This window comes from Brachyhypopomus gauderio, chromosome 12 (assembly GCF_052324685.1).
Source record: "Brachyhypopomus gauderio isolate BG-103 chromosome 12, BGAUD_0.2, whole genome shotgun sequence".
Classification (NCBI taxonomy): Eukaryota; Metazoa; Chordata; class Actinopteri; order Gymnotiformes; family Hypopomidae; genus Brachyhypopomus; species Brachyhypopomus gauderio.
In genome coordinates, this window is record NC_135222.1 from 2,412,686 (window position 1) to 2,435,780 (window position 23,095).

General features: G+C 44.9%; 1 protein-coding gene across 6 annotated transcripts in view; it reads left to right on the forward strand.

Annotated features, from left to right (window-relative positions):
- LOC143528594 (3',5'-cyclic-AMP phosphodiesterase 4D-like) overlaps positions 1 to 23,095 on the forward strand; it is a 67,164-nt gene that overhangs the window by 6,466 nt on the left and 37,603 nt on the right. For 2 of the 6 annotated variants that reach the window (XM_077024369.1, XM_077024371.1), the window contains exon 3: positions 1,117 to 1,343. In XM_077024369.1, coding sequence (XP_076880484.1) covers positions 1,117 to 1,343 — 227 coding nt within the window. Of the gene's footprint in view, positions 1 to 1,116; positions 1,344 to 4,227; positions 5,154 to 17,836; positions 18,178 to 23,095 lie in introns of those variants that run through there. The other 4 variants (XM_077024372.1, XM_077024374.1, XM_077024370.1 and 1 more) reach the window with 4 other exon arrangements.

Consider the following 23,095-nt stretch of genomic DNA (forward strand, 5'->3'; position numbering starts at 1 on the left):
CACTTCTTCTAAATCTCCATTATTCCAAGTATTCAAAGTAAAATTTAAAGGATTAGAAAATTCTCAGAGATTCTTGCATCAGAACGAGTCCTGAAAATAGTAGACAAGATGGAGGTAAGACAAGAGTCCCTAGACCTTCATACTATCGGTCAGCTGTGGCATCACCTCAGACTCTTACTAATAGAAAAGGTCATTCCGCAATTTTCCCCTTGTCAGTTTTGAGAAACGGGACTCCAGGATGTGGTGATGCTGAGCAAGAGGGTGTACGTTGTTTCATCTGCCACCTTTCACACTTTTCTAATGGTTTGACACCTCTAAGCACCACAAAGACAACAGAATAGATATGTGGGCTGTAAGGTTGTGGATGAGAATGTGTAGTGTGGTGTGTCAGACAGAACTGACTCACACTTGTTTCTGGGCAAAATAGGTGGATTTATTTATTTTTTTTATTTAAATGTGCCTTTTAAGTTTAAATGATACTTAAAACAAATGTGTGAAACTGTCCTTCTGACCACGTCCAGGCATTACAGTATGAGTGGTTACAAAGGTAGCTAAATATGGGCCTGGAATTAATACCAACTATTTGGACTGTACAGCTTATTTAAAGATGCAAGCTTTTCTGTGAAACCTTAAGCTACTTAAGATGTCACTCATTCATTCAAAGGCTATTTCACCAAACAAATTACACTCGTAACATATCTCGTAACATATTGTGTGACTGGGAGGAGTGTTTCCCTCATTACTCATACCAGCAATATTTTGGGTTTACATAATAAAACTCCACCCTGTGATGTTACTTGGAAGTATTATTATATATACAATTTAAAATCACATTGCATCGTCTATAGATGGAATGTCTTATCATGCATGTAATGTCTTGTCAATGTAAGTCTTATGGTTTGATCAAACTCTCAGATGATTGAGGCTGTCGTAATGCCCTCTTAGATACTATCCATCACATACACATCTGAGTGTAGCTAGCTTCTTGAGCTAAAGGATTGTTCTCAATATACATTATTTACATCATGCTGCGGTTATTAATTATGAAGTTGCATATGCATTTCCAGGATGTAGGCTCGCTGTACCTTCACGCTGGGCTGTGCTCCATGTCCACAGAGGCGTCGTGACTCTCTGGGCTTCTGTATGACGGAATCGTTGACTAAGCCCAGCTATGCGGTCCGGCGGAGGTTCTCAGGGCCGCTGCTCCTGCCCCCCCTGGCGCGGCGACACTCCACCCTGGACACCAGGAAGCTGCTGGACCTGGAGGCTCTCTACAAGTCCGCGTTGGCCAGCGTGGAGGCAGAGAGCCTCAGCACCATCAGTGACACACACGTGGATCACAGGTTCAGTAATTGGTCCATTCGACCAGCCACACCTTTTGAGTTGCATCAGTGATACTATGCTACCAGATCAGAGCTGAATGTAATGGTGTAAGCAGGAAGAGTCTGAGTTATACAACTATATATGTTTGAATATATACTGAAAGATCTGGGGTTTCTGGCACTGGTATGTTTTCTGTCAGAACAATAATTCTGTATTATGAAAAAATATATCTGTATTTGTATTGCTTAGACAGCAGTGGCTAACATGAGGATCACTGCAAAATAACTGAGCTCGAATATACTATGAAATATTTCTGTAGTTATAGCTTAGGTAATCCGCCTCCAACTTTACAACTACCCATTTCACAACTGAAGAGAAATTCTGGTGAAATGAACTGGTACACAAAAACCACAAAAGGTTGTTTATGGTTTCCAGCCTATACACCCCATAGCCTCTTTCAGCTTCTGTTTTTGTATGGCTGGCCCTACTTTACGCACCAGGATCAGAGAGCGACACCTTTGATTTGAGCCAGCGGGGGGGTCAGGAAGTATGTGGCAACCCCATCATCCTCTCCCCAGCCGGAGGTCAGGAGAGATCTGCTCCTTTGTGTGCACGTCCGCCCGTGTCGTTGCTCCAAGCGGCTGAGCTCCGGAGGTGTGGAGCCGAGCCAAACGGGCCAAACGGGCCAGCCAGCGCCTCATCAGATACAGATTGGAAAAGGAGGCAGGAAGTGCAAATGGCCTCTCCCAGCTGCACCCATGACTCACCTTACATCTCTCCAAATGAATGTTAATGGCTCAGCAGATGAGGAGCAGGAGAAGGTCAGGGAGGTGGAACATGGTTCTTCTGAGATAGAGAGGTAGATAGACAGATAGGTAGGTAGATAGGTAGATAGACAGATAGGTAGATGAACAGGTAGACAGACAGATGGATAAACAGATACAGTACATACATACATACATACTTGCATACTTACATACTTTATTAATCCCGGCAAAAATTTAAGCATCCATTATAAGACACAGTTAACACTCCAATAGAGATGTAAAACTAATGCAATACAATATGAGTTATAAAACTATACCAAAGATTATTAAAATTTTATTACATTTAAAACTGGGTGATCCTCATTATAAAAGGATATGCAATGATGCAAAAGACATCCTCTTTAGACAAAGTGGCAATGATGTGCAAAGATGCAAAAAAATAACCAGTTACTGTAGAACCTGAAACCATAATGGCCAGAGTCTAAATAATATGTACATATGTGAATACAATGAGACCAGTACAGGCATATGTAATATGTAACATGGAATATGTGTTGACCATAATGACCTATGATCAAGTATCCATCATTTAATCTTAACATAAAAAATTTCAACTCGGTACCTGGTGCCCCCCCCCCCCCCCCCCCCCCCGCCCCCGCCCCCCTCAGGCAGTTAAAAAGTCTGTTGGCTCTTGGAATGAATGATCTCTGGAGTTGAACAGTTCTGTAGCCTTTCACACTGCCATCTGCTTCACGATGGTGGTATGTAATGGGTGACTGTCATTGTCCATGATAGAGGGCAGTTTGTCCAGAGTCCTTCCCTCTGTCTTTCTGCTCTTTGGCAAATAGCCCTTCATGGCATCTAAAACAGCACGGCAATGCGACCATGACAGGGGGGCTAGCATGTTATTGGTGTTTATTATATTAATACTATGATGACATAAATACCAGGAGATGAGCTGAATCTCATATAATCTCAGTTGTAACGAGATGAGATCCAGAACCTTTTACTTAATCCAGCTCATTTCTGAGAATTTACAGATATTCTTTATATATTCAGACTGTTGTCACATTTAAAGGTAGCATTAAAGCTATCTTTTCCCATCTACTCACAAGCAGCTACCCCATTGAGAATATTTTCCTTTATTTCATTACATTTTAGCTTCACTAAATGATTTAGTGAAACAAATTTAAAATAACACTCTGATGTACAGTAACTATTCTGTATAAGAAGGTACTATCTATATCTAATTCTCTGTATAGTTTCTCTGTTTCAAGCATTAACATCAACATCAAGCATTGTGCAATTATCACGTCTCCTTCATTTCTGGATGAAGGCCAACAGACATGGGAAAGTGATGTTTTCACACATTATCCCAGGACTGAGCCCAAACACATAGCTGTCATTCCCTGGACTTAACCCAACACCCCCAGGACACTACTACTGCTGCCTGCTTTCAGGAATGTTCTTGAGTTCTTTTTCAGTGAAAACATTGATACCTTTAATAATATGATTGTGTTGTAAGATCACAGGAACCTTGTGATGCTTATTATTGACCAAATAACTTATGACCAAAAGATGCCAAAACTATATGTAATATATCCAGTTATAGTATAGATACATAGTATCTAGCTATATTTTCTCAGTTGTATGTATTTAAGTGGTTTGTGGCAGTTTGAACTTCTCAGAATATTTTCGAATTATAGTAGACCTTTTGTAAATGGAGATAATTGCAATTTTAGTCAGTTACATTGTGGCCATTCAGATTTAATTACTAATCTTCTTTTGTGTTGAAAATCATTATGTGCTGCTTGTGCCTGTAGCAGGGCTGCTGGTTGTACCTCTCTGTCAAGGTTCATTTTTCTCTGTCAAAAGGGAAGCGTAGTATGTCAACACCCTGCCCTACGCTGACAGACACTGTCTGTACTAAGAAGTTACATAAAAAAATAGTCTAGAAGCAACTCAGTAGCTACTCAGTGTTTGAGGTTTTGTGTATATTTTTTATTTAAATGTATTTATTTATTTTTACATAATACCTTTAACTTCTTACCAGGTTGGTTTATGTAATGAATGAAATCACCACTTGCTTCGTTATTTAATTGATCTGAGTTTTCGTTTAGGCTGCTCTAGCCATAAAGCTTATAAATTCTACTTCTGTATAACATCAAATGCGCTTTGATACAACCGAACCTGATTCATTCACTTTACACGGATGGGGTTTGGGTTTGTAACTGTTTAATGGATGGCCGTGATGTGTAACTGCATCTCGTAAAGTGTCTTCGCCCCCCACAGATATAGATTGCGCTGTAAACAACTAAATGGGGATGGTGTTCTGAGTTTGGTGATGTAATGCGAATTCGGCGTCGGTTAATCACATTGGTGGCTGGGTGGTCATAACATGCTGCTCGCGAATCAAGTTCTTCACTGTGCGCTGTTCTGTCGCCTCAACGCTGCGATGAAGCTCTCGCGTTACACCTCTAATAAGAACCGTCACCCGAAGGCATGAAACGATTCTCTGTTTGGATAAAGACAACAAAAGATTGCTGGCTGAGGAAGATGATGAGCGGACTACATTTAGTAAACTTCATGAAGATGAAGATGGAATTGTTTCTTTAAAAGGCTACCACCGCCTTTGATGGGATTCTTTACTTGATGCGTTCGCTTTGCTAAAAGTCAACTTAATTTTTCCTTCACAAACTTTATTCGAAGTAATTTCCTCATATCAGCACCAGACACCCTGGACAGCTCCACGGACATTAAGCGATGATATAACGTTCGCTAAAATAAGGCGCCAAGTACGTAGTTATAATATTCGTTTCTCATTTTGGAATAAAGACTGTGCGGAACATTTAGAGGCATGGAGTGTACAGCACTTAGTCGAGAGGGTGCCGGCTTTGCCAAACCGCCCAAACATTTATGGAGACAACCACGAACACACATACGAATCAAGCAGCGCTACCACTCCGATACCGAGCGATACTTGTCCTGTAACAGAACCACGGAGAAGCTTCGTCCCGGTCTCAAAAAGCCGCGAATGTCCTGGCCGTCTTCCTTTCACAAACGGTAAACATCTTCGAGTTGGGCGTGAAATATCGTCCTACAATTGTTATAGCCTCCATATTTAGATTTTGTTTAATTGTCCTAAATCTCGTCACAGTAGTGTATGCTATTATTAAGTGGATAAATTATGCAGGTAGCCCTTGGTTGAGAAATGGGTTGCAAACCAGATCTACGTGTCACATCCCTGGGGCAGCGTCCAACAAGCCCATTTAGTTTGTAGAGACATACGCGTCCGTGCCAGGTCTGAGAAAATAACCTACGGGGTTGCAGCTATTCTGTTTTACACTACCGTTGGCCATTTAGTTTCAGGCGAGTTCAGGGGTATTATTTGTCCTGATGCCTAACACTTTCCCACACGTGTTTCCACACTTTTTGGCGTAGCTATTTAAATGAACATACCCGTCGTTCGTGCCATAGTCCTGCTTATGTATCTCCACCCAATTAAAAATAGATTATGCAGTTTTTTCGTTTTTGTAAGTCATAAAAGCTGCCAGTGTTGGTCATTTGACATTGAATCAGAGAGGTAGCTGTATCAACATGACTAATAGCTCTTAGTCAAAACACACACACACACACACACACACACACACACACTTCCGTTTAGATACCTCTGTCACTCATTCTTATTTCTCCCCCTCACTCTCAGATGGCATTCATTTGTCACAATCTGGACAAGAGAACACAATATATAGGCACTAAGGCTAGTAACTATGTTCACTGGTGGCTCTGTAATCCTGTCCTTCACAACAGCATATTATTATTATTGTTGTTGTTGTTGTTGTTGTTGTTGTTGTTACATTTGCTTCCAGCATGAAACCAAGCTGATAACAGGTTATCCAGAAACTGTCAACTGGGTTATTTGACTCAGTGCTCCATTAGAGTTGCCAAGCAATTCCTGTCTCTCGTTCCCCTTGCCTGGCCGTGGACCCTAGGGCAACACGAATCTTTAATCATCCAAGCTGGAAGCAAGAGCCTCCCGGGGTCCCTGGTGTGATCAGCTTTGTGGCTTATTGAGCTGCAGTACCACAAGAGGTCCTTGATTGCATGTGCAGGGCAGAGAGGGCCTGCACACCCCCTGGTATCTAATACCACCCCTCCCCTTGGAACTTCTAGCATTTGCCCACTTTACTACATCCTCACGGGAAAAGATATTGAAGATTAGCTAAGGATGATGTTGCTATGGAGCCCATCTGTCTTCTAGGAATGGACATGAAAGACAGATCATCGAAAACAGCCCCTAATTATAGCTTGCAGCAAGTGGACCTCAACTAGCTTAATGGAGATGCAATAGAAATCATTTAAATATTTCTTTCTTTGTATGCATGTGCCTGCTTGAGCCAGCATGCAATGTAAACAAGTAAATGTCCTCACTGAAGCTTTGTATGTATATTCTAAACACGGCAAATAGCAGAATGCCTTTATTAAACAAAAATGTGTATGTTGGCATTGAAGGATGAAGTATTTTGCATCTATTTTCTTTAGTGACAGTGACAGATTCCTTTAAGATCATGTGACAGTTTCTTTGAGATCATGTGACAGTTTCTTTGAGATCATGGTCCACTTAATGTCCTGGAGTTCAGTACAGGGAGGAAAGTGCCTGCTAAGGTTTCTTAATTGCCTGTGAACTTACTGGATGGCAGCAGACAGCCTTGTAAAGAGGCCCTGTAGAAAGCTTCATTAATAGGGAGTTCAAACATGATGGCTGAGCCTCTGTTAACCTTTCACCAATCTCACCTTCCTTTATTTTCCTGCTCATCAACTTTATTTAGCTGTGGACGATTCCTGCATTTCATTCAGTTGTTTCCACCTTTACTGATGATTCATTGATGATGACATTTAAATTCAAAGTGTTTGTGGATAAATGATTATCTCATGATTCAAAATCGTTTCAATAGTGAATCATTTTGTATCTGTATACCAGTATTCCACTCTGGGTCCTTTAATCCACAATCAATTCCTGGATTCTTGAATTCTCTGGAAGGGTTTTATAATAAAGATGAGCTCCCTTACTCCAAAGTGAAGACAGGGTTTTAGATGTAGCATGCCTAGCACGTCTATATTCTTCTGGATCATATTGTGATCCACCAGCAAGTGAGTCACTAGTAGAAAGCAGATACAGCTCCTTCCCTTTGTCTGCATAGCAGTGTTTCCCAACATGGGCTTTTACTGTTCCAGAGATGTGATGTCTGAGATGAAAAGCTACAGCTGCAGTGGTAGAGGTCCTGCCTGCTAATTCATGCTTTCACAGGGAAAACCTACGTCAGCAGTCCAGTTTCTAAAGAGCATTGTAGTATTATGATTATGTGAACTATGAGAGAGAGAGAGAGAGAGAGAGAGAAAGAGAAGCTCTTGTACTGGTTTTCCTGATATGGTGCTTTCATGGAAATCCACCCCAAATCAGGGTTTGCATCAAGTCACTTTTCAAATGTTAAAAATGTGACTTCTTCAGCTCAATGATAGTTTCCAATTCAACACCTTTTGATGATTGGGAAATTAACAGACAACAATCTTTGTTATTATCTTTGCATTGTATTTACACATGCACACAATTCTAATGAAATGAGACAGCAGTTACCCATGAATTGATTATACAGTACATGAACATTTAATATATGTTTATTAATAATAGAATATTTGCTATACATTATTAAGCTTGTGACCTTGCTGGGAGATTTATTCACATATCCTCAGCTTCTCATGCAGGAGAGCCACGTTTGAACCCATGAGCATATGTCTCATGGGACAGCTTCTATCCGTGTGTGTGTGTGTGTGTGTGTGTGTGTGTGTGTGTGTGTGTGTGTGTGTGTGTGTGTGTGTGTGTGTGTGTGTGTGTGTGTGTGTGTGTGTGTGTGTGTGTGTGTACGTGTTCATGTGAACAAGGGAGGGATGTTCACCAAGACAGAGCTTTTCATCTAAAAGAGGTTACCTGTTCAAACATACAACGTGTGCGAGTTGTGTAAATGTAGCACAGATTGGCTGAATATGTAAACCAGAGGAGAGACCACACTGATCACAGGACGTCATTTTGCCAAGTATTTGGAATTTGTGCGCTGTGCCAACACAAACATGAAAGCAGATTGTTTTGACTGTAGACTTTTTCAGTTTGCAGTGAAATATTGAATTGCGTGAAACAGAAGGGTAAAATGTGCATTGGCATTGCTTTGTCTTTCTTATTTACAAGATAGTAATGATAGAAATTGTACACAGTGCCTATTAACTTGATGGATAAACATGTAAATTTTTGTACTGATTTAATTTCTTGGATATTACAGTAAGCTTTATTGTGCTTTCCTAACAAGCATGTGTGCAATGGAGCAGTCAAATTAATTAGGAAGATTATACAGTGGATCACCCAGTGTTTCATCTTTTAAAAAGCCATAATTTTATTACTCCTGTTTATGAAACTACCTTTTGTTTCTGGATCACATTTAAAGATTTCTTATTGTTTATTTATCTTAGTTGTATATCTTGATGGCTTGCCCTTTAGTATCACACTGGCGTTTTTGCAATTAAACAAAGCATCATCACTTGAGAACAGTGCTGAGGACCACAGACAGTACCAGCCACATACAGTATTTATCACACCTCTTACAAACCTCTTCTGTTTTAAGAGGGTTCCCTTTTCACTCACTTGTGAAAAATGTAAATAGGTTTTTAAAAACAGATATTTGCACTGCCATTTTAGTCAGCAGTAGTGCCTCAGTTATCACGCTCTGCAGGAACACGTCGTCTTAAGAGGGAAAAAAGCTTTCCAATATTGTGAATGAAGTCCATCCAGCGTATGTATGTAGAAACCCAGTGAGATTATAGCAAGGCTTTCTGTTACCTGTTTTTGGCAAACTCACACATCAAATGGACATTTTTATTTTACCAGCCAAAATATTAAACAGGTGCCATGTTTATGAGCCTGTATGCCTTTTTAGATTTGCCAGTAACATTATTTTGCCCAGTCAGTCGTATACAGTGGTGTTTATGACACAACAGTGGTAGGCACAGAGTTAATTATAAAAAAATATGATTACATAAAGAAGACATATGAGTCACTTGATGGATTTAGGACTTTAGTACTTGTAAAAACAAGAGGTGCTGCCATAACCACTGTAGGAGACCAGGAATCATCTGCCAATACCTACTGGAGTGATGAGAATTAAACAGAGATGTAGGTGCAAACCAAACTGCACTTAGACAGGGAGCAACTAAATGGGGAGTTCACCCTATTAGACGCATTTGTCACATCTTGAGACCTTTCCTGTGATTATGATATGATTGCTCATGCTAGAACTATTCTGGGATGTCTGGACTATGCAATCATGACTCTAATGTGTCTTGCAAACATGGCTAGAATGGCACTGAAGGAAAACAAGCAGCCTCTTGTTTTAGCCGATGTTTTCCTTTATTTAGTATAATCAAGCTGACCTGCAAAAAAACAGCTTGATTAATACAAATATCTAGAATCAAAGCGGTGAATGTAAAACGCTCTGCATGGCTTCACTTCTCCGGATATCTTGGAAACTGATATTTTGAAATGCACTGTGTCTTGTGCCCTTTTACTCTGGTTCTGTGTAATCACACATGAGATCACATGCAGAGATATGGGCCAACGTTTGACGTGCTTGCACACGTAACGCATGCACATGCTGATCATGTAAGTCATGAGCTTTCTTTCCTTTCCTAAGCTGAGTTGTAAACCAGAGACCTGCATTCCTTGTTACTTGGAAAACCTGTAGTGCAAAAGGAGGACAACCCCCTCCTTCTCTTCACGGTGCTGCTGAAATATTCTGCAGGGGCGATAACCATCTGCACTCTCCTTCCGTAGGCCTCCCTCTGCTGCGCAAATCACTTCCTGTTCCGCTCTAGCCCCTCCCACCTCAACAGCCGGGGTCCCATATATGAAATGAAGCTCCTTTCTCGTCCCCATGCTGAGCTCTGGTCGTGAGATCACATGGTCTGCCCTCACCTCTTCTCCTATTGGCATACATCTGCCAGCGTGCAAGACAATTCCAATTTGACCTCAGCCAGATGCTCGTCGTTGTTCTTGACTAGGTTTCTATTGTCTAGATCCATTTAAGGAGGCCTTTAATAATGAAACATGTTAAAGAAAATCATTACTGAATCGATGCCATCATAGTAGTAAGGTCACAGCATCATAGAAGCCATTCTTCCTCACAGTAGGCTAGGTTGACCCTGGAGTTACTTTCCCTTTAGTCTTCATGATGAGACAAGTTGCCAACTGTGAGACTAGTTTGAAAGTCACACCAATCAAATCAAGCCTGAAGAGATAAATCAAGCCCAGCAGTAAACCATTTGTGGCATGGGGGGAACATTTGATTATTAATAAGGTCTTGGAAGGAAATATAAATACTCTGGCACTGTGGTAAACTGCTGTAAATACTCCTCGATCCTCCTGTAGTTTCTAATCTATCTACATTGCCGATTTACACCGCAGTGGTCCGAGCTTGGCCGCATTGTGCAGGCTGTGAGGCAGGAGAGAGCGGCCTGACTCGGAGTCTCAGGGAATGAGCCGTAATCATAGAGCAGCAGTGTACCAGACATCCATCTGTAGGAAGGAGGAATGGAAACATGCGTATTTGACCTCATTTGTCTGTTGGTCATCATTTTTTAATTTTTTTTACAAAAACATGAGGTAATAGTGGATCGCTGTTCATACCTGTTCAGCATTACTGATTGCTGGTGTTTCAGTGCAGCAATGCACATCTGTTGAACAAACAAATGCATTGCTCAGAAAATAACTATTATGACACTATTAGCGTACTGGCTTTATTTCTTGGATTTGGAGGGCTTCATTGCAGATGTTCTCATGCCTGCATATAAAATAAAATGTTTAACCTTCCTACATTCACCCTGTGAGAAGTATTAACTAGAGGAAGATTTGGGTTTTTCACACATTTTCGTGGCTTGTAAATGAGTGTAACCCCCCTGGGATAACAGGCTTCCTGCCGTACATGTCATGAAGGTACATGCGTGTGATACAGTCACTCCCTGCACATAGAGCTCTGTGCCGGCACTTAACACGCCTGCACTGCGGATGAAGGATGTGTCTGGAAGTGTTTGCCATTGGAGACTCCAACCGATCTGCTGATTGGTCCACGCGAGTTCAGGCTTCAGACTGGGGCTTCCTGTTCATTATCACTTCCTCCCGGTTCTTCTTAACCTTATTTTCAGTGTCTGTGTACAGACCCCACGTTGGCAGAAACATTTATTTATCAGAAATACCTCGTAGGAGTTCAGACGGAGACTGTAGATGTGTTACCTTGCTTCATGAAGTCTCTGTGGTCAATTTCTCACCACAAGACCAGTGTTTGCTGGAGTTTTTGAGGCAGCTGACCCTTACCAACACAGCAGGGACATTGACACACGCAAGAATTGCAGTAACACCGCAGTACCTGACACACTCATACTGGTGAAGCACCTCGTGTCGGGATCACCGCTGTGTTAAGAATGGTGCTGCCACTCTGATAATAGCTATTCAGCCATGGTCCTGCGGTCAGAAGATAACCAGTGATAAATAGTGAAGAGGATGGCTGATAAATTATCTGTAGCATCTGATTCTGTAATTGTAATTCAATAATATGGGTGCCAGTCAGTGGTACAAATTAGAGGATTTATCGGAAAGTGGGTGGTATACATATTGCCATGTGGTGTGCAATTGCAACCTGCGATGCTGTGTCTGTGTATGCTAGCTCTCTGAGTTTCACAATCTGCCTGTTACACTCATAATATGGATCTGCCCATCCCTGTGGTCTCAGCCGCAGTGTCTACATCCGCAACGATGCAAAAACTGTTATACTTCACATTTTACACAATTTCTCATTTCTCACTACTCATGCTTTCTAGCAGATGTCGTAAAACCCATAATGAGCGTGAAATCGGGTTGTGGTTTACGCTGCTCTGAAGAAAAGCTCTCAGCACTTCAGTTTATTTGGTATCATCCAGCAGATTGCGGACATCTGCGAGAGTGGCAAAGTGATGACACTGGAATTAAGTGAAATGTGAGGCCCGATCGAGTCGCCCGGCTCGGATGTGTATTAGCTGAAGTGAAGTCTGAGAAAGGGGTGGAATTTAATTTAAAACAACCTGTGCTCAAGACCAGCTCCTTCTCAGGTACAATTGTAAAGGGCTTCAAATTTGTTCTAATCGAAACTGAGTTCACAAAACAAATGGTATTTTTGTGAACTAGCAAGAACAGAAAAAAAAAACAACAGAAAAATCTAGTGCAATAAATATAGAAATACAAATATTGTGAGAAGGATTTATTGTTCTAAATGAATGAAAATTTCAAGAACCCAAGGTTGCTTAACAATCAGTACAGGTACAAGCTCTTCCCACCATCACACAGCGGTGAGAAGCAGCAGCCAGTTGCACACAGTGTACTCTCTACTGGACACGTCTGCCCCCCCGGGGGACAGAATAGGGTGCAGGAAGGAGAGAGAGGAGAACACCCAGGACAGAGCACCATCCACCACTGGGCATACACACCCTCACAGAAATGCACTGACACTCATTTACCTAACCTCCATGTTTTTGGTCGTTTTTGGAGACCACCGTGTTCTGCCCTAATTCATGGCCTGTGGTTGCGATATGTTTTGTGATCATTATAGACTAATTTGACTAGTTTGTTGACCTATGCTTATTAGCAGAATATTCCAAATTAAATTAACTGTGGTCAGCTCATAATTTTCATACTACTTTTATTTAAACTGATCAGGTTCAGAAATTCAGAAGAAATCTTGAACCCCTTGAATGGTATATGTTGAATAGAATGGTGAAGTATTCAGTATTCCTACATGATGATGACAGAAAGGTCCAGAATACCAGTGCGCAATGGCTTGTAAAGTCTTCATGAGGTCTTTCCTTTTCCGTTCTGTGGTGATTAGGGACCCAGGGGCTCTCAGGACACTGATGTGCGGTACAGTACCACTTAAAGTACACAATTTAAACAGTGAACTCCTTTGCCATATAATAGTAAAATGATCTGGGGCTTGTTTGTATAGCAGGTTTTTGGGGCTTATTGTGTCTCTCAGAAAAAAAAACAGCTTGAGCTGTTTGGAACACCGTCAGTCTGCATCCATTTCTGTCAATAGAGAGTTTTTCCTGCTGTGTGAATCTACATTATTGTCAGAGGGCTTGGGAATTGGCTTCGCCTGAATTCACCCTGTGTGGCTATTTGCAGGTTTCATGCACCTGCAATTTTTGAAGGAGTTAAGTCAGTATGTGCTCTATGCCTCTCTATAAGACCTCTCTCCCCAAATCATGGATTTTATGTTACCTGTTCCAATACTGCAGAAAGCAAAATCACATTTTCCACCAAAATGTTCCTATTATGATATGCACCCTGACAAATTAATATGTGAACTGAATTGTGTGAAAATATGACTTTCACTAAACTCTACTGATTAAACCCTATTTGCATTCTGAGAACCATAATTTAGTAATCCGGTGGAGTAATTCATTTTAAACCTTGTGGCAAGTTGTTAAATGTTGACATAAAGTTGAAATGGGGAGATCTTTTACACTAGGATGTTAACTGGTTGGGTTTACAGGGATGACCTCGATAGATCTGTTCTTTTACAAACCCGTCTTGCCACCCCAGGGGCTTCCGATGTGGTCACGTTTGTCGATCTCAAAGAGCAGAGGCAGAATGAGGCCACACTGGTGCACAGCTTACTTCTCTTAGCCTGATGTTCTTTGGAGGTAACGACGGGGTATTTTTTTAAAACAGAAGCTCGGGTGATATTGATTAGAAGCTTTCGCTGTTAGTGTGGGTCTCAGCACTGCTCTGATTTGGGCCGTGACTAATGGCTTTGGAGCTTCCTTAAATCTTCTTTAACATGCCGTTTTTGAGGGTTCAGTTTTCCCACTGAACACAGTTAATAAACACCAGCTGCCTATGTACAAACCGCCACATATTTAACACATAAAACTTTGTAGGCATCATTTTTCTCGGTCACTAGAGGTCAGTGTTTTCAAAGCTTGTTCAAAAATCATTGAAAAAAGGATTGAATTTCTGAATATTTGAAGGAGTATTGAAATGACTGAACCTGGACATTTCTTGAATGTGGTCATCGTCTTTACAAGATTATACTACTCCAATTCTTCCATCATGTTTTGTCCTTGTCCAAGTGGGCCAACACGTTACAGATGAAAACACCATTTGTGTGTGTTCAGGTGTACCAGGCACGTCTCTCTTGCTGAGCGGCCCATTACACCAGACCTCTTATACCAGACCTCTTAAAGGCCAATTGAGGTTCCTGAAGATCTTGGCATTCTGAAGGTCACTCGTACATCCTCAGATCTCATCATCTTTACCTTAACTAAAAACATTTATGCTTTTCAGCTTCCCGGGTTGCCTAGGTGATCTTGCAGGCTGTCTGAACCAGGCAGCCAGCGTTTGGGTTTGCTTCACAGCAGTGGGGGATATCGTATGGCCAGGAGCACGCTGAGACTTGACACATGACTCAGTGCACTGAACAAGGTTCAAGTGGCACCGTTCAAACTATTCCATGAATGACAACCTTAACAACATTCCTGCGGCAATTCCAATAATTTCTACTACAATTCCAGTCTATGGAGAAGTTAGATTGTCTTTGCTTTTCGTTGCTGTGGAGACTTATTTAGTTTAGATTGCTTTAGCACTGCTAAGGACAGATGGAGCGTTGGGCGAAGCCTTCGCTGAAAGAGTCTACAAAGAGATTCATATTATTTGGAGCACAGCAGTTCAGTTCAATTTTCCACCTAACGCTGCTAATGCTTTACTCCCATCTCCCGTCCCAAAACGATCCCAGTCACTTGTGCAGAAAATCGACATTGTGAGGCACAGCAAACAGAAGCCTATACACCGATGAAAGAATGTGTTTCTACGGCGATGGCCTTGAGTCTCCTAGTCTACCAAACTCGAGTGCGCCAGCCAATCAGCTCACATCGCATGTAGCTCACACGACTCCCTGAGTGGACCAGTCCAGCTGAGGCGTCCACACGACTCCCTGAGTGGACCAGTCCAGCTGAAACGTCCACGACTCCCTGAGTGGACCAGTCCAGCTGAAGCGTCCACACGACTCCCTGAGTGGACCAGTCCAGCTGAAGCGTCCACACGACTCCCTGAGTGGACCAGTCCAGCTGAGGCGTCCACACGACTCCCTGAGTGGACCAGTCCAGCTGAGGCGTCCACACGACTCCCTGAGTGGACCAGTCCAGCTGAGGCGTCCACACGACTCCCTGAGTGGACCAGTCCAGCTGAAGCGTCCACACGACTCCCTGAGTGGACCAGTCCAGCTGAGGCGTCCACACGACTCCCTGAGTGGACCAGTCCAGCTGAGGCGTCCACACGACTCCCTGAGTGGACCAGTCCAGCTGAGGCATCCACACGACTCCCTGAGTGGACCAGTCCAGCTGAAACGTCCACGACTCCCTGAGTGGACCAGTCCAGCTGAAACGTCCACGACTCCCTGAGTGGACCAGTCCAGCTGAGGCGTCCACACGACTCCCTGAGTGGACCAGTCCAGCTGAGGCGTCCACACGACTCCCTGAGTGGACCAGTCCAGCTGAGGCGTCCACACGACTCCCTGAGTGGACCAGTCCAGCTGAGGCGTCCACACGACTCCCTGAGTGGACCAGTCCAGCTGAGGCGTCCACACGACTCTTACTCAGCCCACCTTAAAGGTCCAGATCAGAGCAGCCAGGATGAAATTATCTTTCCTTAAGAGCATTTTATTTAGCATATGGCTACTGTGCTATGGAAAATGAATGGGTTTTATTTATGGATATTTTGTTCGTCTCTGGATCATTTTAAATGCTTCCTTGTGTATATATTTATTTATAGGAAATGTCACCACAAAATACGTAATGTACAGCTATCTTATTATAATTATACATTATATTATCATTTCTCATAGATACAACAGTTTTATGTGAATAAAATAACAAAAATAGCTTTTAGAATATCTACAGTTTAAAATATTTTGCCCAAAATGGCTGCCATGAATGGGGGACTAGTATTGTAGAGTCCAAATGAATGGAGCATATGCAGTGTAACAGTGGCATGGGATGGTTGCTGTGGTGTCTGATAACAAATTCATAACCACTTTGCTTTGTTCTGAGGATAGCCTCAGTGAACCATGTAATTGAAAACATAGCATTGCTTATCTCCCTAGAAGGTTAAGCATTTGTCCCCAAAAAAGTACATTGGCCTGCACTGTAAAGTCTGTGTGTGTGTGTGTGTGTGTGTGTGCGTGTGTGTGTGTGTGTGTGCGTGTGCGTGTGTGCACGCGTATGTGTGTGCACGCGTATGTGTGTGCACGCGTATGTGTGTGCGCGCGCGTGTGTGTGCATGCGTGTGTGTGTGTGCGTGTGTGTGCGTGTGTGTGTGTGCGTGTGTGTGTGTGTGTGCGTGTGTGCATGCGTGCGTGCGTGTGTGCGTGTGTGTGCGCGCGTATGTGTGTGCATGAGTGCACGCGTATGTGTGTGCATGAGTGCGTGCGTGTGTGTGTGTGCGCGCGCGCGCGTGTGTGTGTGTGTGTGTGTGTGTGTGTGTGTGTGGCCTTGTACGTGTTCTTCTTCAGAGCTTCATGCAGGGTGGGAAGATCCAGGAGCACCATCTGCTGGTTGAATTTGGCGTGCGTTTATCCAGCAGCTGTGTTTGTATTGGTGGGGAGATCACAGATCCCAAAACCCCTGAGCTTTTAGACTCAAAAGTACATTCACCACTGTCACCCATTTGTTAAACATGCTGCATGGCTTTGTTCAAATGATTTACTTAACCCCAATGATGTAATGACTCTGTGGGTTCAGTCTGCTTTCACTTTAGAATAAGATGGCCAGACTGATACACTGGTGTGTTAGTCACAAAGTTCAAGGTTCAGGGATTACTGTGTAAGGCTTGCAAATGGTGCAATAAATGACGCAATAAAACAAGAGTGAGTATACAGGACATATATATTCACAATTTACGATGCTCCTCAAAAATCACAAACATCTACGAGCGCGCTTATCGTTTTAAGAAGAGACCTAAATGGAGAGCAGGCATGGTCCACCATGGTCCACCATTTCATCTGGACCAGCTGCTGCCTCGTGCGTCAGTCTGCCAGCACGTTCTCTCTGGAGGCCTCTCATATGACCGCGTCCTGTAAGCACTGCGATCCGTGAGGGGGAGAGCGTGTGCGCCAGACTGAGACCAACCCCCCCCCCCCCCCCCCCACCCCGGCACATTTACTCTGTGGAAAGTGAAGCCGGAGGGGGGAGGGGCCAGGCCAGGGGGCGGTTAATGTTTACACGCAGACGGGCTGAGAAAGGAAATGATTATAGAGAGAACTCTTTCATTTACCTCCCTTTTTGTTGGACCTTTGGGTCTCCTGTGGGTTTTCAGGCCAAAGCCACCACTCCACCCCCGCACCCTCTTGTCTTACCCCTCCATGCCCCCTCCCCCCAGCCCATAATTCACCGGGCCATATTTAGGCAGGAAGGGAGGGAGTTTCTGTAATGTAAACAAAGCCGGAGCCAGAGGGCAAGCGATGAGCTCCGCTTGTGTCTGTATCTGTCACAAGCGCTCGCCAGCTCCCCTGAGCGAGGTTGGATTATTCTCCGGACCCGCCGGGAGGAGGCCTGCCCCCCCCCCCAGCCCCCCCATGACTGCCGCCCGACCCTTCCGGACACGGCCCTCACTCATGAGGTCTCCCAGCCCCCAGCTGGTGCTCTAGAGTCTCTGATTCTCGCTCGAACAAGAGGGGGATACCAGAACGCTCCCTCAGCCAGACCCAGCCAGAAGGAGTCTAGGTGGGCCCGGGACCATGAGCGAGGCGGAGCAGGAGGGGAGCCCGTCCGGCCCGGAAGCACAGGTGACCAGGACGTGGCCGAGGTCATCGGGTGGCTCCCCGTGCGGCTCTCCGACCTCGAGGCAGTCGCCACGCAACTCGCCACGCAACTCGCCGCGCAACTCGCCGCTGCTCTTCCGGAAGCTTCTGATGAACCGCAGCATCGTCCTTCAGAGGCGATTCACTCTGGCACACACACCCAGGTACGACCGTAACCTCCGACCTCCACAGCAGAGTTCTTGCCAGCTCCCGGCAGCTGCGGCTTGCGCTCGCACGTCTCGGCCGATCCTCCGACAATATCGTCAACAGAGCGGCCTTGCACTTAAAAAAAAAAAAACTCCATATCACATTGCTGCTTCGTTTTTGCACGTCATGCACCTCCGAGAATCACGAGGAACCTTCTGAACAGAGGGGTCTGTCGTGCTGTTAAGGTAAACCAAAGTTTAAATCATGGGTGGCGGGCGTAGGAGCGATACTGAAGTGAGCAGTAGTGTGGAGGACTTGAAAGGAGCCCTTTGTTCCTCTGTGGGTCCAGGCCTTCCCCTCCGCCTCAGGTGTCGAAGCCCGGTGTTGTTTGCCAGGAATAGGCAATCAGCTGGCTCTGTTTTGCTCTTGTCTACTGCACTTGAGCCTCAGGTGGAAGAAAACACACCCATGTTATGTGATCTTTTTGTAGCCCAGGCTGACCTCTGACCTCAGTGGAACATTACGCATTTCAATATAAGAGGCATACAGAAACTGGGAAGGGGCATGCTAGTTACTCTTCCTTTAAGGGCCTGTTCCAAATATTTGTAAGTATCAGGGAAAGTTCCCATTAGTCTGTATCAAAATGGTTCCCATTTGTCCGTATTATTTTTGGCAGTAGCCCAGAATAAATGCAGAGCGTGTTTTTAACACCGCTATCCATCTATCTGGCGCCTCTTTGAGGAAACATTTGGACAATCAAACAATATATTTAATAGTCAGCCTTGGCGTACAGTTTAACTGCACTTGGAGAAAGTGAATTGTATGTAGAACTCTCTGCTCCTCATAGAAACAGAACTCTACATACAGACTTAGGGCGTACTCACACTAGGCTCTGTGATCCGGGCCCGGGCACGGTTGCCTGCCGAAGCACGGTTCGTTTGGCTAGTGTGAGCGCTCCAACCGTGCCCGGGCCCGGATCAGTTAACCGTGCTCGGGCCCGCTTGAAGAGGTGGGCCAGGGCACGATTCATGTGGACTCGGGCACGGTTCGCTTCTAGTGTGAGCGCTATCTGTGCCCGGGCCCGCTTGGTGCCTCGTCTGGTTCATTTCGCTGGAACTCAAACATGACGTCAGTGATGCGATGCTCACGTTAAACAGTCATGGCGGCAAAGCGATTAGCAGACAATCGTTGTGTTAAATTATCGATAAATCTGTGCTTGCACCGTGTTTCTGCACTCCCAAAACGACTTCAAAAATACAATAAAAAGAGAATCGTGAACTCCATAGTGTTGTGCGAGCGCGCTTTTTTTCCAAATAAAGCGGCGTTGTGATGACGTAAGCGTGCTCGGGCCGGGTTGCTGAAGCCAGTGTGAGTGCAGGCCAGAGGGGGAGTGGGGAGGGGGGATAACCGGGCCCCAGCACGGAACCAGCAAACCGTGCCTAGTGTGAGTACACCCTTAAGTTCTTTCCATAGACTTTCACATCAGAGGTGTTTATTTCTCTCAAAGGTCATGAATGATAGATCGTCCAGGAAAACCTCCATGAACATCTATAGGATAACTTTTCTCAATGTAAGGAATGTTATGATCTTTGTCCTACCAAATGGAAATTGTTTTATGTCCTTTACTAAGAATTCCAACAGGTTTTTATTTCTAGTTGGGCCACAGGAATGCCAACAACACATGGACATTTTAAGTTTATGCGCTAGAAATTGCATCTCTCCATGATCTATTTTTTTTTTTTTTTGCTACAGTCACATCAAGAAACACCAGGAGTACATATCATAGTACTCTATGACTCATATCATAGTAAATACTCTAAGGCCATAGGCTGCTGCAGTCACACTCACGTTCTTGTCAGTATGGACTGTTTCTCCTGACTGAACCTCAAGAGTCCTTTGGGTGTTTGGGCAGAGGAGCTTGTGAATGATTGCTCAGCAGTTCGTCTAGCGGATACAAGGGCCGAAGATAAGATGTGCTCATCTTTCAAACTCAAGAGTTATGGGCCTGTCTGGCTCCTAAATCGTCCTACACAAATCAAGCCTGGGAGTATTTATGGTGTCCGAGAGCCCCTATCAGTCACGGGAGACAGGGGCCCCGAAGGGCCCCGATGTGAAACTTCAAATGTGCAAAGGGAGAAGATTTGTCTTCATTGTTGCATTTAGGCTCTTGACATTTTATACATCTTGATATTTTTTTGTTTTGTGGTAAAATCAGAATTGTGGGACTCTGTGAAATTCCTGCCGCTGCCCGTTTGGTGGTTGTGAAGTTTGGTGGTTGTGATTTGACCTGTATTCAGTGGATCATTAACGTGACCATTTGAAATGCAAAGGGTTAGGGATATGGGCCAGTTCCAGACGTTTCCACAGGCTGCTTTGATTATTCTCTCGGGCATGTGCACAGAGGACGTCTGCTTTCCACATCAAAAGGCACGAAGACCAGATAGCTCCTCTCTGCTATAATACTCCACTCAAAATGTGCAAACGTGACAATACTGGCTGCAGAGTTCATTGAGAATGATGAAGTCAGTCTCTCCACAGGCTTAACAGACAATTCAATCACAAGATTCAGGTCTTTTCCACCCAAAAAACCTCAAACCTGAATGAGGTCAATAAAATAATACTGTCGTGCTACAATTGACTGCAGACGTCTGGTCTTAGTCCCCTATTGACTTATAACCCAAAGGCTTTTCAAACCGTCTCCCCAGTCTTCCCAGCGAACGTGTTGCAGATGTAGACGTTACACGGAGCTCTCCGTGCTCACTCCTAGAGTGCGGCTTCTCCTCCCGCTCTCCAGGAGGGTCACGTGCTCAGCGTCACCGCCCTATGACGCAGGGCGGTCCGTCGCCTAACGAGCGCGTTGGAGCTTCCGGCCTCTTCCGCGTCTCGCGTGGCGCTGGCGTCCACGACCCGGAACGACCGCGGCAGATGGAGAGGGCAGAGCATCAGCGACTCGGCCGTATGTTGACGTGGCCTTTCTAATTTGAACGTCCAGCATCTGAGGGAAGGTCAAGGATGTTCTAGGTGGACGTTCTAGCAAAAACACGACACACACAACCCGAAATATAAAGTGCGTTTTAGTACCATGCATGTGCACCGTTTGCCAAATCAGATAAACAGGACGAGCCGAGAACGACACTCCAACAGCGTGTTTACTTTAAGTAGAGCCCGGCCATCGCTTTCAGCAGTTAGCTCTGGTGTCATAAAAGATAAAGGAACCATTTACCTCTTCAGGAGAGTGCCCAGATAGGCTTTAGATAAGCTCCAGTGAAGGGCTGCTGTGTAGGTATGTGGTGGCAGCTGTCTGCTTTGTGTTTGGAGGCCTGTCGAGAGGGAACATCTCCACCATTGATGAGCGGTTTGCTGCTCACAGCCAAACAGTCATGCGCAAAGCTGTTCATATTTTTACATGGCGCTACTGTATGTTATTTTTATTGATGCACTGAAGCAGCTTTGCAGTGGTTTAGACCTGATCAAATGGCATTTTGCAGTCTTAATATTAAGACAAAGGGATAGCTGCATGTAAATTATATTTTCTAGAATTTCTACTAGAATTAGAAGTATTGGATAAGCAACCGCATCCTGAATTACAATAGCTAACGCTCAACACTGTATATAGATTAATTCATGATTCATTTCCTTGAGTCAGTGTGAACCATGTATTGGATAATATCAGTAACTAGTTCTCAGCAGCAATTTGTACTCGTTGGCTTTCTGCTACAATTAGATGCTTGTGCTGTGGATTATGTTACATGAAAAGGTAGATGATTCAGCCACAGGCCTCTCATACGCGTCCATATGATTCTGAAAACAAGCCCTCAACGCTGAGCTAAGAGCAAAGTTCATCCCACTGACTCACCTGTGTATTGAGTCAGCGCCTTACCTTAATGAGTCAGACTTGCCTCACACCTGCTGTATCTGTGGCATGTGTCTGCCTGCCTCAGACTCTCAAACAACTCTGGCCACCACACTACACTCCCAGGGAGCTTGGAGACTGCACCATCAGGCAAATGAGTCTCAGTCGCTCTCTCTCTCTCTCTCTCTCTCTCTCTCTCTCTCTCTCTCTCTCTCTCTCTCTCTCTCTCTCTCTCTCTCTCTCTCTCTCCCCCTCCCTCCTTCACCCTCTTCCTCTGGCTCACAGCCACTGGCCAAGCCACGGTCACTGATAAAGGCAATAACACAAAGGCCTGCTGTCTACATCGGGATGGCGCATCGGCAGCCCAGACATGGAGCTTGTCGAGGTTTTCCACATGACTCCTGCAAACGAGCGGCCCACGAGGGGGGAGACACAAACGAGCGGCCCACGAGGGGGGAGACGCAAACGAGCCCACGAGGGGGGAGACGCAAACAAGCGGCCCACGAGGGGGGAGACGCAAACGAGCGGCCCACGAGGGGGGAGACGCAAACGAGCCCATGAGGGGGGAGACGCAAACGAGCCCACGAGGGGGGAGACGCAAACGAGCCCATGAGGGGGGAGACGCAAACGAGCCCACGAGGGGGGAGACGCAAACGAGCGGCTCACAAGGGGGGAGACGCAAACGAGCGGCCCACGAGGGGGGAGACGCAAACGAGCGGCTCACGAGGGGGGACAGCGGCTACACAGGAGAGCGTGTCAGAGCAGCGCTCCACGTCTGTAACCATGCGGAAGAATGAGGGGGCAAAACGCTTTTCATCTGCTCTCTCCCTTCCCCCGCACTCCTCTCTTTACCCCGCACTCCTCCCTTCCCCCGCACTCCTCTCTTTACCCCGCACTCCTCCCTTCCCCCGCACTCCTCTCTTTACCCCGCACTCCTCTCTTTACCCCGCACTCCTCTCTTTAGCCTTCATTCCTCCCACCATCATGTTCACCCCCCCCCCCCCCCCCTGCCCGTTCCCTATCAGCTCTAACAATACATAATGTGTGTGTGCATACGTGTGTGTGTGTGTGTGTGTGTGTGT